At 37.9% G+C, this 13,940-nt stretch overlaps 2 protein-coding genes across 2 annotated transcripts in view; one reads left to right on the top strand and one right to left on the bottom strand.

The window, feature by feature from the left end:
* FAM162A (family with sequence similarity 162 member A) overlaps window positions 1–5,160 on the top strand; it is a 55,494-nt gene extending 50,334 nt beyond the window's left edge. The window contains exon 5 of the mRNA XM_032631489.1: window positions 1,315–5,160. Within this exon, the coding sequence (XP_032487380.1) occupies window positions 1,315–1,416 (102 nt within the window). The 3' untranslated portion in view covers window positions 1,417–5,160. The remainder of the gene's footprint in view (window positions 1–1,314) is intronic.
* Window positions 1–13,940, bottom strand: part of KPNA1 (karyopherin subunit alpha 1) — an 83,629-nt gene that overhangs the window by 5,807 nt on the left and 63,882 nt on the right. Inside the window, exons 10-13 of the mRNA XM_032631484.1 lie at window positions 12,783–12,861; window positions 8,966–9,091; window positions 6,691–6,818; window positions 845–1,023 (exon numbers count right to left, since the gene is read on the bottom strand). Of these exons, the coding sequence (XP_032487375.1) occupies window positions 845–1,023; window positions 6,691–6,818; window positions 8,966–9,091; window positions 12,783–12,861 (512 nt within the window). The remainder of the gene's footprint in view (window positions 1–844; window positions 1,024–6,690; window positions 6,819–8,965; window positions 9,092–12,782; window positions 12,862–13,940) is intronic.

Genomic DNA, 13,940 nt, shown 5'->3' with positions numbered 1-13,940 from the left:
ATATATATATATACACACACATCCAAAAATTAACAAAAGTTCTCTCCTATGGCAAAAGATCTGGGTAGAGGAACATTTGTCTTTTCATACATTTCAAAATTTCTTACACTAAGCAGGAATATAGTTTTTATAATCAGGCCTTTAAAAAATGGTAAACTGTTAAAGTCATTTTGGAAAACAATTCTGCATTATCTGATAAATTTGAAGATGAATGTGCCCTATGATCCCTAATTCCAATTTTAGGAATAAACAAGCCCTAGAGCAGTGGTTTTCAATCCTGCTATGCATTAAAATCACTTAGGGAACTTAAAAGTTTTAAAGCACAGTGGTAAACCAGTGATTAAGAGTATATTTAGAACTGAGATTGGAAGGATGAGGAAACCAAACAGCAGATAGTGACTCTACTGTTTCTAATGAAACTCTTATTAGAGTTTACAGTCAAGAACACTTTAGGAACACAGGAATTGGGGGATGCAACTCAAAATCAGAACTCTAAAATCTTACAAGAGAAAAGGAGTGGAGTCGGGCATTGTCTACAGTAGATATGGATGCTCTTGAGGCTCAGATGGACTAGTAAGAATACAAAAGTACCCACAATGGCAAGCAGAGTCAGGGAATGGAAGATCCTAACAGCCCAGTGTAAAAAGGGCTCAACTTAAAAGGGTACTTGCTTCTCTTCACATCTACAATGCATCTTCATTTCCAATTCTGCATACTAAATATTACTCATAAGAGAACAACTTTTTTGTATGAGTTTGCTAATGACAGGTGTGGACAAGCCAGAAAAGCATGGAGAAAAAGGAAAAAAATAATTTCAGGACATCTATTAAACAATCTATCTTACCATAAGCTTCTTCAATCAAAGCACAGTAAGGATTAATGCCAGTGCCATTCCTTTTGGCTTCTTGTTCTCCAAGCCTCAGGATATTTTCCAAGCCATTTAGGGCAACCTGTACAATCTTAGAGTCCATGACTGTGAGGAGATCACAGAGTGGCTTGATACAGCCCAGTTCTACGAGGTACCTAAATTAATACAAAGAACAATTTAGTCAAACAAAGCTTTTCATTTCATAAAACTTTTATGAAATTGGTAGGAGAGAAATCCTCAAATTCACTGTAGAAATAAAAGTAGGCACCCATTCAACCATACAACCTACACCTTGTCAAAAAAAAAAAAGTTCTCTGGCACCATCACCATTTTTTTTTCCCTCCACAATTATTAGACTCGAAGAAACTGGAATACTCTCTTACTTTGACTATGAGTGATTCTTCAAAATAGTATACTTTTGATTAATTTCATTTTTGTTTCTATAGGTAACCACACCTCTGAAACAGGACACACTTGGTGCTAAAGCCAGCACAAGCCCAACAAGCCAATTCTACTGTGTACAAAGAACTCTTAAAACTCAAAGATAAGAAAACAGAATTTAAGAATGGGCAAAAGATCTCAACAAAGATATACTGATGGCAAAAAAGCATATGAAAAGACACAACATCGTATGTCATTCAGGAACTGCAAATCAAAACAATGATGCCCCTACACATCTATTAAAATGGCTAAAATCCAAAACACTGACAATACCAAACACTGGTAAGGATGTGGAGAAACAACTCATTTTTTTTGCTGGTGGGAATGCAAAATACGATAACCACTTGGAAAGACAGCTTGGTAGGTTTTTGTTTTTGTTTTTTTAACAGCTTTCCATATGATCCAGCAATCACACTCCTAGACATTTACCCAACTGAGATGAAAATTTATGTCCACACAAAAACCTGTACAAGAATTATTTACAGGAGCTTTATTCCTAACTGCCAAAAACTAGAAGCAACCAAAATGTCCTTCAATAGGTGACTGAATAAACTGTAGTGCATTCAGACAATGGAATATTATTCAGTGATAAAAAGAAATAAAATGAGCTATCAAGCCATGAAAAGATGTGAAGGAACCTTAAATGCATATTGCTAAGTGAAAGAAGCTAGTCTGAAAAGACTCCATACTATATGACATTCTGGAAAACAGAAAACTTTTATAAAGGCAATAGAATAGTGGTTGCCAGGGATTTGAGGGATGGAAGTAAGGGAGTAGTGATGAATAGGTGAAGCAGAGGGGATTTTTAGAGCAGTGAATAATACTACAATGGTGGAAACATTTATCAAAACCTATAATTGTATAACACAAAGAATAATCCTTAATATAAAATATGAACTTAAGCTAATAATGTATCAGTACTGGTTCATTAACTATAACAAATGTAACCACACTAAAGCAAGATTTTACTAGAAGAAACTTAGAAGGGAGGGAAGTATACAGGAACTCTGTATTATCTAAATTTTTCTGTAAATCTAAAAATGTTCTTTAAAAAGGCTTAATTTTTTAAAAAGTTTTATGTAATATTTAGCTTTATTATTTACAAAGGAATGAATTTAATAGTATTGTGTGTAATTTTATTTAAATATTTACTGACAATTTAGATGATATGTCCTCGGAATAGACTAGGTCAGTCATAAAGAGACTAGGTAAGGCATGAAGCCATTTCTGACCATTTCCCCTTCCTTTACACCAGTTTTTAGTTAACCATTCCTTCAACATATTTACATAATTCTCAGTTTTTCTTAAAAAAAACAAAACCAAGCCTCTTTAGATTATAAATGTTAGTTGCTGCAAATTTGAAAAATACAGAAAAGCATAAAGAAAAATAAAAAGTACCCAGAGATAACCACCACTACAACATCCCAGCTGTGCTACATACAAGCTGGATGACTTTGGACAAGTTATCTGATCTCTCTATGCCTCAGTTTCCTGAACTGGAAAAGTCTGGGAATCAAAGACTTAAGTCTGTCACTAAACCCCAGCAAAATTTTAGAGTAGTTAACTAAACAGATGACTTACATGTCTGCACTTAAACTTCACTGGCCTATATAGGCAAGTCTATAGAACACCAACTGGATTTCAGAGATTTGTTCACAATCTCCAAATTGTCTGCAAACTCGATCCTGGTCTATGCTTGATATGATTTTCTCTCCCATCTAGAAGTTTGGCTCAGTAACCTCTAATCCTTACATCGCCTTTAAAAACCTCATTTACTTTTGTAATACTGTCTGGTTGTGAAACCTTTTATTATGAAAACCAGTGTTCTGAAAACTTGATTCAGAATTAAAAACAAATTTTAAGTTCTAGAAAGCTTCTAGAACTAGTATATAATTAAATTAAAACTTTCTTGTTGAAAAACTCTACCCAAAAATGTGCTAACAAGGGCTTCCCTGGTGGTGCAGTGGTTGAGAGTCCGCCTGCCGATGCAGGGGACACGGGTTCGTGCCCCGGTCCGGGAAGATCCCACGTGCCGCGGAGCAGCTGGGCCCATGAGCCATGGCCGCTGAGTCTGCGCGTCCGGAGCCTGTACTCCGCAACGGGAGAGGCCACAACAGTGAGAGGCCCGCGTACCGCAAAAAAAAAAAAAAAAGTGCTAATAAGTAAATCCAGAGTTTTGAAGATGTGAGGTTTTATATTTGCAAAAATATGGTATTATTATTATTATGGCACAGTTCATTAAATGAGTTTTGGGTTCCCAATTCTAGCCACTTAAATTATACCTCCTTACAAGATCAGAGGAATTCAAGGTGCTGTTTTCTGATGCAACCACTCATCTTTGGAGATTTAAGACCACCATAGTGGTATTTCACTACTGATGCAAGTTTCTCCAAAGATAGTAATTTGCACCAAAAAGCAAAACAGGTCACCAGAGGACCTGGGCTGTATAGGAGTTGGAAAGTCATATTACTTTGAGAAAAGCACTGCAAGAAGTATGTCCTCGGGAAAGTCTGAAGACTTGAAAAGATGACTGGAAAACTGGCACAATTCTATGATTAAAGTCTGGAACTGGCTCCAATGGGTGGTGTATTTCAAACACTTGGATAAAGCAATCACTGGTCACTGACGCTAGCTGGCTTTTGCAGCAGAAAAGGCTTCCATTAAGAAAATTTTCTGGGTAAGGAAATTTAGTCCACTAGACTTTACTATCTGGAAAAGTGAATTATATTTCTCAAATATTTCTTCTGATGAAAAACAAACTCACTGTGTCTTAAACCATCTCTCTCGGAACTTCCCTGGTGGCGCAGTAGTTAAGAATCCACCTGCCAATGCAGAGGACACAGGTTCAAGCCCTGGTCCGGGAAGATCCCACATGCTGTGGAGCAACTAAGCCCGTGTGCCACAACTGCTGAGCCTGCACTCTAGAGCCCGCAAGCCACAACTACTGAGCCCACATGCCACAACTACCAAAGCCCACGCGCCTAGAGCCCATGCTCCACAACAAGAGAGGCCACCACAATGAGAAGCCCTCGCACCACAACAGAGTAGCCCCGGCTCACCATGACTAGAGAAAGCCTGCACGCAGCAACAAAGACCCAACGCAGCCAAAAATAAATAAAGCCATCCCTCTCAAACAGGATTTTGCTTCTTCTGTGTCCTAATTTTTATCAACAGAACCAGCTTTTTCTCCGGTCATCTTTGGCTCTTTCCTTTCCTTTGCAATCTGTTAACCTGCCACCAAGTCCTACAGATCGTTATTTCCCATATCTAGACCTATACCTCATGCTACAACACTTTTTTTTTGCCACACCTGGCAGCATGCGGGATCTTAGTTGCCCGACCAGGAATCAAACCCGTGCCCTCTGCAGTGGAAGCATGGAGTCTTAACCACTAACCACCAGGGAAGTCCCTACAGCTATTACCTTAATTCTGGCCATCACAGTATACTAAAGTACTGCAATGGCATCTTAATTGCTCTCTTTCCTCTCCTCAAAACACTATGTTCTTGGGACTTCCCTGCTTCCCAAGATTAAGGCCTTCATCCCAGTTTTCAAAGTCCATCAATTCCTTAATTCTTCATCCCTGCACAGAATAACCTATAGCAAGATTGATTTGCCTCTTCCAATAACATTTACTGTGCATATTCCCTCATGCTATTCTCTCTCCTCCAAAATTGCCAACTCTCTACCCAAATGTCAAGTTTCATCTCTTTCATGAAACTTTAATTCCAGGCAACATTCTTTATCCTTCATTTTTAAGAACTGTAGTATGTATTAGCATTTGATTATATTTAACCTAAAATTATGAGTACTTCCTAAGTTATTCTAACTGGTTCTTGCATCTAAATCTTGTCTTCTCAACAATAAGCAGAAGCCACACAGATATCTTTTATCAGTAATAAAGACAGCTTATTTTCTATAATTTGGACTGTAACAGTTTTATAATAATCTTTCAAGATAACTCTTTACCCAGTTAATAAAAAACTGCTAGGAGACTGATAATTAACTCTATTATTATAAATAGCTATGCTGAATTGTAAAAAGGGATAGTAGGCATTCCATTCCTCTCTAACAGAGCAAAATACCCCTGAATACTTTCTGATGAAAGATACCATAGTATTTTAAAATGTCTTTAAAATATGTACCTGTACAGTTTCACTATTTCAATTAAGAAAACATATTTGGTATAAAATATAGTGACAATAATTATAAATCTGAATTTGAACATAAGATAACCATCAACTGTTCTAATAACTTCTATATTACTTCATATTACTGCCATCTGGTGGTGGCATACTTAAAAATCATAGTACCCCAGACCGAACTCTGGAGGTTAAAAAAGACCCAATCCCCTACAAATATGCTCTGAAGACCACTTGAAGTCCTCCTTGGCTAACCTATCCATGATGAACTTCACCGAAATAGCTACTGCATGTGTTAATCTATTTAACTTGTATTATTTCACGTACATACTTATTTTCTGTAATCTTATTTTCTGATCAGTTTCTGAAATCTTAGGACTACTTTACCTTCTCATGTTGAAATTCCCAACAGAGCACTAAAGAATCAGCACTGGTTGAGCACCTACATTTAACCCACAAAGCGACAATATCAGAAGTAGCTACGTTTCCCCCATATTACTACATATATAGAAGGGGTTAAATGCTTTAACACTCATTGGTAACCATATTCTCTCCTCATTTGAATTCCCCAAAGAATCTTAAGGCAGGCTAAGATTCTAGGTTCCATTCTTCTTTTTTTTTCTATCTGAAATACTGTATATTTCCATAATTAACCATCTGATTATATGATGTTCCTTTGAGGAATTGATTCCTATCCATATTTATGCCTACTCTAGCCATTAAGATGATAAGTTGCTGCCCTAGGGGCCATTTAAGTCTCAAGCTAATACACAGACCTCTCCCTTTACTGAATAACATAGTCCTTTAGGAGACCTGCCTCTACTGAATTTGGCACTTTATTTTAAGGCATATCAATACATCTCTTTCAAGTCTGTCCAATTCTACTATTAAGACATCTAAACTAGAAATAGCGAGAGTTAGCTATTAAAGTTAGACTCTAAGAATTCTACAAGTAACCTTCTAGACTACCCAAGATGTTTTTGATCAAGCAGCTTGAGAGCAGGCTCAAGCCACCCCTATAAGTATTTCGATCACCTCAAACCTCAAACTATGCCTTCCCTCTTACATCCCAGAATTATCTTCAGCTATGGAGAATGGAAGCGATATAAGGAATCAAATATACGCTTGAGTCTAATTATGAAACTGAGAACAATCTTCCAAGAGGCTAGAGTTGAGCATTCTTAATTGGGAGACAGTAATTTTCCTTTAATTTACAAGACACTACTTGGCTAGTACTTACTTGATCTGTTCAGCTGATCCTCCAGAAGTTGCATTTGTGATGGCCCAAGCTGCTTCTTTCCTTGTACGAAACTCAGCAGTTTGTAATATACTAATGAGGGCTGGGAAAATGTTGGCATCTATCACAGTCTGGAATGAAAAAATTAAACGGAAAGGGAAATTACAAGAGTTGTAAAACTGTTCATGACACTAATTATAACTTTTCAGCTAGCTTCACTAATGACACCCTTCCCCTGTTAAAAATAAACTGGGGGCTTCCCTGGTGGCGCAGTGCTTGAGAGTCCGCCTGCCGATGCAGGGGACATGGGTTCGTGACCCAGTACGGGAAGATCCCACATGCCGCGGAGCGGCTGGGCCCATGAGCCATGGCCGCTGAGCCTGTGCGTCTGGAGCCTGCGCGTCTGGAGCCTGCGCGTCTGGAGCCTGCGCGTCTGGAGCCTGTGCTCCGCAACAGGAGAGGCCACAGCAGTGAGAGGCCCGCGTACTGCAATCAATCAATCAATCAATCAATCAATCAACTGGAAGGAGTTTAACTCCTCATTATCCTTAACCTTTTGGCTATACTTAGTATCACTAACAACATCCTCCCTGGAGTTTGTGACCTTGTAATCTCCTAGTTTTCTACCTGGGTTCTTTTCTCTTTTATTTTTCTCTCTTGTTCCACTCACCATAACAAATTATAAAAGTTCAGTTTTCTTTCTTTTCCTCTGCCATTCTCATTTCTCTCATAGCATCCACTCTCACACGTGTGCTCTACCTCTCCAGTCCACATTTCTCACTGGGGCCCCAGCCCAAGGTGGCTGACAGCTGACTTAACATCTGCTAACCACCTTAAACATATCATCTGCTCTTTGTATCAGGTCTCCTTTCAAACCTCTCTAGTTTACAAAGGCTGTTTTTATATTTATTTATTTATTCATTTATTCATTCTAAATTCAATCAGTCACCAAGTCTCCTTTACATTCTCAATTCAGGACGTCCTAAGTCCATCTTTTCCTTTCCTTTAGCACTGCCACCATTCTATTCCAAGCCACCACCTCCCACACAGATTACCAGAATAGCCTTTAGACAGAGTACTTTTACTCAATCCCTCTCATATACTAAAGCAGTCTTCCTCAAATTGCTTTCTTCATGTTTCTCCTTAGCTCAAGAACCTAAAATGGGTTCATATCATTTCATTTATCCAAAAACTGAGGAATTCTATATGAGAGCCTGGTGGTAGCAGACAATAAAGTGCAGCTGAAATCACCCTGATGCATGCTATAAAATGCCACGGTTATCAATCTCAGTCCCTGACAGCCTCCTGGGGATGACTAACCATGCTTTCCTGGTCAAGAACTCTTTCTATTACACCACTGAAGGAAGTCAGTAAAATTTAGTGGAAAGGTGCTTCATCTTGGTCCTGTCATTTACTAGAGGTATCCTTGAGCAAATCATTTTATTTCTCTGAGCCTCAGTTTCATCTTTAATTGAGAATGTTGGGTTAGATGACCTCTATGATTCCACTCAGCTCAAAGTCCCATAAGTCTATGGTATATCTTTTCCAGCTCATTATTCCAGCCTTTCTCATGGCTTATTCTGAACCATTTGGCCTATGGCTTAGCCTTTCACTTGGATTACTCTCCCACTAATACAAGGACAAAAGTAAAGGGCAGATAACCATTTAGAGAAAACTGGGTCCCCAAAGAGTCATGAAAAGTTGAAGCAATCCAACACATGGGTCCACTAGAAATTTTTTTTTTTTTTTTTTTTTTTGCAGTACACGGACTTCTCACTGTTGTGGCCTCTCCTGTTGCAGAGCACAGGCTCCGGATGCGCAGGCTCAGCGGCCATGGCTCAAGGGCCCAGCTGCTCCGCAGCATGTGGGATCTTCCCGGACCGGGACACGAACCTGTGTCCCCTGCATCAGCAGGCAGACTCTCAACCACTGCTGGGAAGCCCAGAAAAGAAATATTTTATTTGGCAAGAGTAAAGCCAATCTGTTTAGCGTAAAGTCCATCAAAACATTTTGAAAATACAAGATACTATTTCTCAGATCTTGACAAATCATCAAATATTAAAGGCAAAGAGAAAAAACCAAGGCCTAAGTGTAAGTTTCAAAAGATTTAACCTCTATAATGTTGGATAAAAAAAGTAAGAAATAGACTAATAAGACAACATTGGAAATTAGTGTTCTCCAAGGCAATAATGAAAAATTATACATACTTTAAAGGCTGACTGAAAAAAAACCGTAACTAATAAAAATACAGAACAAAAGACAGGTGCTATGAGATTACCTGGATCTGTGCCCTATTTCCAGCTGTGATGTTAGATATTGTCCAACATGCTTCCTTTTTGATAGACTCCTTTGGGCTACTCAGCAAATGCAATAAACTCTGCAGAGCTGAGCAATTCAAAATTACCTAAAGAAAAAAGTTTGAAAATTTTACTTATCATATTAATCCAAACTGAAGTAAACCTTTAACTCAAAGACTTTATTTTCGGAAAATACAAAGAAATAACATCTCTCCTTGAAATTTTAGAAATAACTTTATATATGTATAAAAGTACTCACAGCTAATAAGAATTCATTTCTAAGATTATCAAAGCAGTTTCACTATATACACTCACAACTGCTAAACATATTTAATATGGCACAATATGCCTTATTCACTTTCCTATGCCTATAGCATATGAAAATGTCTTTTGGGTAAATGTATCAAGTGGCCAGAAATTCAAAAGTGGTCTCAGATTTTTAAGTCTTCTGATAATTCTCTACCTGGAAGTCAAGGAATCAATACATGCTTAGTTAAGTATACCAGGTGCTTTATAGGATACAAAGATTAAAAGTATATGCCCTCAGCTATCAAACAGCTTACAAAGGTGAGGATGATATACATGACAAATATACATGAACAAGGAGATCTACTCTACCAGAAACTAAAATCGTAAAGTTATAATGATTAAAATAATATGTGACAGGCTCAAGAATCAATCACTGAACAAAAGAATAGGATATCTAGTCTAGAAATAAATACAAGTATTTATAAAGAATTAATAAGTATGTAATAAAATTAATCCTTTCTTCCTCCAATGACTGGTAGTCTTATTTAATAGATGGTATTAGAATAAGGGACAACTAGTTGAAAATATTTTAAAAATCAATTCTTAACCCCAAACAGTAAAATAAATCTGCAACTTATTTAAAGAGTAAATATAACAAAGAAACCATAAAGCAGAAGAAAATATTAGTTAGTAGCTGGTTTGGGGACAGTGAAGGACTTTCCAAGCATAAAAACAACAGAAGAAATTCTAGGGGAAAAATTAAAATTTCACCAAATAGAAATTTTTGCATGTCAAAAACTCATATGAAAATGAAAATGCACACCACACAATGTGAAAAAGTATTTGTAATGGAAAAAAGCGTTGCTGTCTTTAGTATGTAAATTGGTAAGAGAAACTACATTTTTAATAGAAAATTACCTCACAAAGTAACAAAAGAAATGCAAATTACAATGAAGCCGATTTTTGCCTATTAAATTAACTCAAAAAATAACAAAACTTGTGGTTTAACAGGTACAGTCTTTCCAAATAACAGTGTGAAAGACATCACAAAGCATTTTTAAATGCCAAAGATGTGGTGTGGAAAATAAGCATGTCAGAAGTTAAAGAATACCTGGGGAGGAGTAGTAAGGAAAAAAACACTTTACGGGAGGGGGTGGGGGGGGAACCCCTTGAAACACAGACAGGATTTCATAAGCAAAGAAGAGGGAGGACACAGCAGACAGAAGGGTTAGAAATGAAAAAATGCTGAAATGGTTCTTTATCTCACAGGCATTAAAGAAGCTCATTGTTTCCAGGAGGAAAATAATGTGAACAAAGTTATTTTAGGAAAGATTAAGCTGTTATTAGGAAGAATACACTGAGAGGGGTAAATGCCTGGGAGAGCAGGAGGATGAATAAGATAGGTACAGCAACAACCCCTGCATGTGAGAAAACAGGGCCCAAACTAAGGTAATCAGATGTAGATCCAGAAACACTAAGAATCAGTTAAGACCTGCTGACTTGCTATACAAAGTGTGAGAGATGGAGACACCAAATATGACTGCAAAGTTTCAAGACTGGGTGAACAGTTGTACCATTAACTGAAATGGGAAAAACCAAGACGAGAAGGCGAGACAGGTACTGGAGACATGGGACTGGAACTTGAGAGAGGTTGGAACTAGATGTATATGTTCAGAACTTCATTTATTCAGTAAATATTTTTTGAGTCTCTATATATTGTGCCAGGGACTATTGTAGAAGCAACAAAAATGAACAAGAATGACACAGTTCCACCTCTACAAGCTTACAATCTAGTAGACAGTTACAATACAGTGTGGTAAGTGCTATGATGGATGAAACAAAACAAGGAGCACCTAATTTAAGAGTCAGCTTCTTGGAGAAAATGTTAATACCAAGACTTGAAGAATGAAAAGGCATTAGTGGCAGAGTGAGGATTTGTGTGAGGGACTGGTCAGAACAGGGATGGGGATGGAAGCATATGTTCCATGCAGAGGGAAGCAAGCCATGTGTCAAATCTCAGAAGTTAGCGTGATCATAGCTAATAGAGCGGAACAAACATGGCAAAAGCAGAGAGTATGGCACGGGAGGGGGCAGACAGAAACTTTTTCTGAATAGCAAATATACCAATATGGTTTTAAAATTCAGAAAATAAAAAGGACTATATAGTTAAAAGCCTCCTTTCCATTCCTATACCCCAGCTACCTGGTTCTCCACAGAGACAACCAATGTTATTAGTTTCCTGTGTATGCTTCCTGAGAAATTTTATGCAAATACAATCAAAAACATACATTGTTTTCTTCTCCTCTCCTCCCTGCCTGTTTTTTACACAAATAGTAATATATCCTACATACTATTCTGCCCCTTGTTTTTCTTTTTAAACAACAGAACCTAGAAACCTTTCCATATACACGCCTATGAGCTTCTTCATTCTGTTGCACAGCATTTCATTATACAGGTGCCGTATTTTAAAGGATCGTAAACACTGTCCAAGGACAATAGGGGGCCATAAGAAGATTTTAAGAGAATGACATGATCAAATTTGCATTTTACAAGCATCCTTCTAGTGATATGGGAATGACACAAGAAATGTCTGAACTAAGCACTGCAAGGAATGAGTAGAAATAGCAGTCATTAGTGACTGATGAGAAAGGTGGCATAAAGGGAATAATCAAACTAATGTCCAGGTTTTTGGCTTGGGTAACTGCTGGGGCCATTCACTGAGACAGGAACATAAATAAGCAGAGGTCCAGGTACACCAGTTCCCTTGCGGACAGAATAAATTTAAAGTTAAATATTAAGAGCTGGAAGACACCTGAGAACAAATTCAGTCTCCTAATTTTAGAGATCAGAAAAGTGAAGACATTAAATGTCTTGCTGAAAGTCAGAGCTGGCTAAGAAAGAGCTAAGGCTAAAACTAATCCCCTCCAGGGGATAATCCCATAAACAGAAAAGAACAGGTAAAGGAACTTGCTAAGGAGAAATAAATGGTCAATGAGGCAGAAGACCCAAAATACTTCAGCACCACAGAAGCCTAGGAAGATAATTTTAAAGATGGTGCCAATGCATCTGAGAGATCAAGAAGAAAAATGGCTAGGACAATCCACTGTGAGTGATGTATCTTGATATAAAATTTGAACGGAATAGAAGGTGACATTAAGAACCAGGAGGGAAGATACTTCTCACATAGGAAACTTACCGTGTACAAAAAGGAGGAAGCCATCAGGGAAGATAAGATGAAGATGACAGAAAGGATGCTACTAGAGGCTTCTGATGTTCACAAGAACCCCTTCAAGTAGAAGTAGTGGGAAATAAACCGAACCAAAAGGATAAGTTACACCATAGGGAACCCAAAATTGCCACAAAGCAATAGGTCAAGACAGAGATAGTGAAGGTATTGAAAGTAGTTACCAAAGCCAACACTTTTAACAAACATTAATGAAACAAAGTATCATTTCTCCCCATGTGAGTTAAATACTGTAACAGAAACATAATCAAGAGGGGTTCTGCTATTTCTGAAAGAAAAAAGAAAGAGATACCATTTATTCATACCTGTGTCTGAATATCATCGCCTGTGACAATGTTTCCCACAGCTCGCAAAGCAGGAGAAACCACTTTATAATCATTATGCCTGCAACCATAAAAAGATGTGTTATATCCAACAGTTCTATCTTTAATCTCTTTTCCTTAGGGCTGAAACCCAAAAGAAATTAACATGTGATCGGTTCTTGGAGCAGAAAGGTACCTATGGTGGTTATTAAAGGAACCCTATCATGATGAGGAAATGTTTTTGGTGTCCCCAAGAAAGGTTGTCTTTCCTTTTGTTTGGTACTTTTGGATAAAAACTACAAATCTGTTCTAATAACCCTTCCCAGGTATTCAATCACCTGGAGTCCAAGTTTTCCCTCTCATTCATTAATGCAGGTTTCATTTCCTCTTTACTTGGTCTCTATGGTTGCTGAGATAATGGAAAGAGATAGTAACATTTATACAGCACTTTTAGGTTTTACAAATCACTTAATTTTCACAGGAATAAAAATATATCAACAGTTGAGCTAACTTGAAAATGAAAGCCAGGCCTCATACTTCAAATAGTAGACTCTTTCTACTAAACCTCAGCTGACTTACTGGTCTGAAAAACCCCTCCACAAATCTTTTATATATCTGAAGACAGATATTAAGTCTTGATTTTAGGCTAAGTAAGTTAATATCCTTTAACTTTCCTTAAATATCTTTTTTTTTTTTTTTTTTTGCGGTACGCAGGCCTCTCACTGTTGTGGCCTCTCCCGTTGCGAAGCATAGGCTCCAGACGCGCAGGCTCAGTGGCCATGGCCCACGGGACCAGCCGCTCCGCGGCATGTGGGATTCTCCCGGACCAGGGCACGAACCTGCGTCCCCTGCATCGGCAGGCAGACTCCCAACCACTGCGCCACCAGGGAAGCCCTAAATATCTTATTTTCTCTCCCCTTATAATGAGATTGATCACTCTTCTCAAAACTGTGCCAGTTTCTCCACATTTAAGATCCGATGACTAAAAAGAAATGGTTAAAATATTTAGTAATCTAGAGACTAAAGAGTACAAAAGGTTACTCTCCCAGATTCTGAATGATGTACTTCTGAGTCCTCCAGCATTATATTGCTTTTAATTCACAACAGCATTATGCCGCTGATCTGTACCCAGTCTATAACCCCAGTTTTTTTTTTAATGTA

Source organism: Phocoena sinus, chromosome 4, assembly GCF_008692025.1.
Source record: "Phocoena sinus isolate mPhoSin1 chromosome 4, mPhoSin1.pri, whole genome shotgun sequence".
In the NCBI taxonomy this organism is placed as follows: domain Eukaryota; kingdom Metazoa; phylum Chordata; class Mammalia; order Artiodactyla; family Phocoenidae; genus Phocoena; species Phocoena sinus.
The sequence above is the reverse complement of the archived record's forward strand: the minus strand, read 5'-3'. Positions and strand labels throughout refer to the sequence as shown.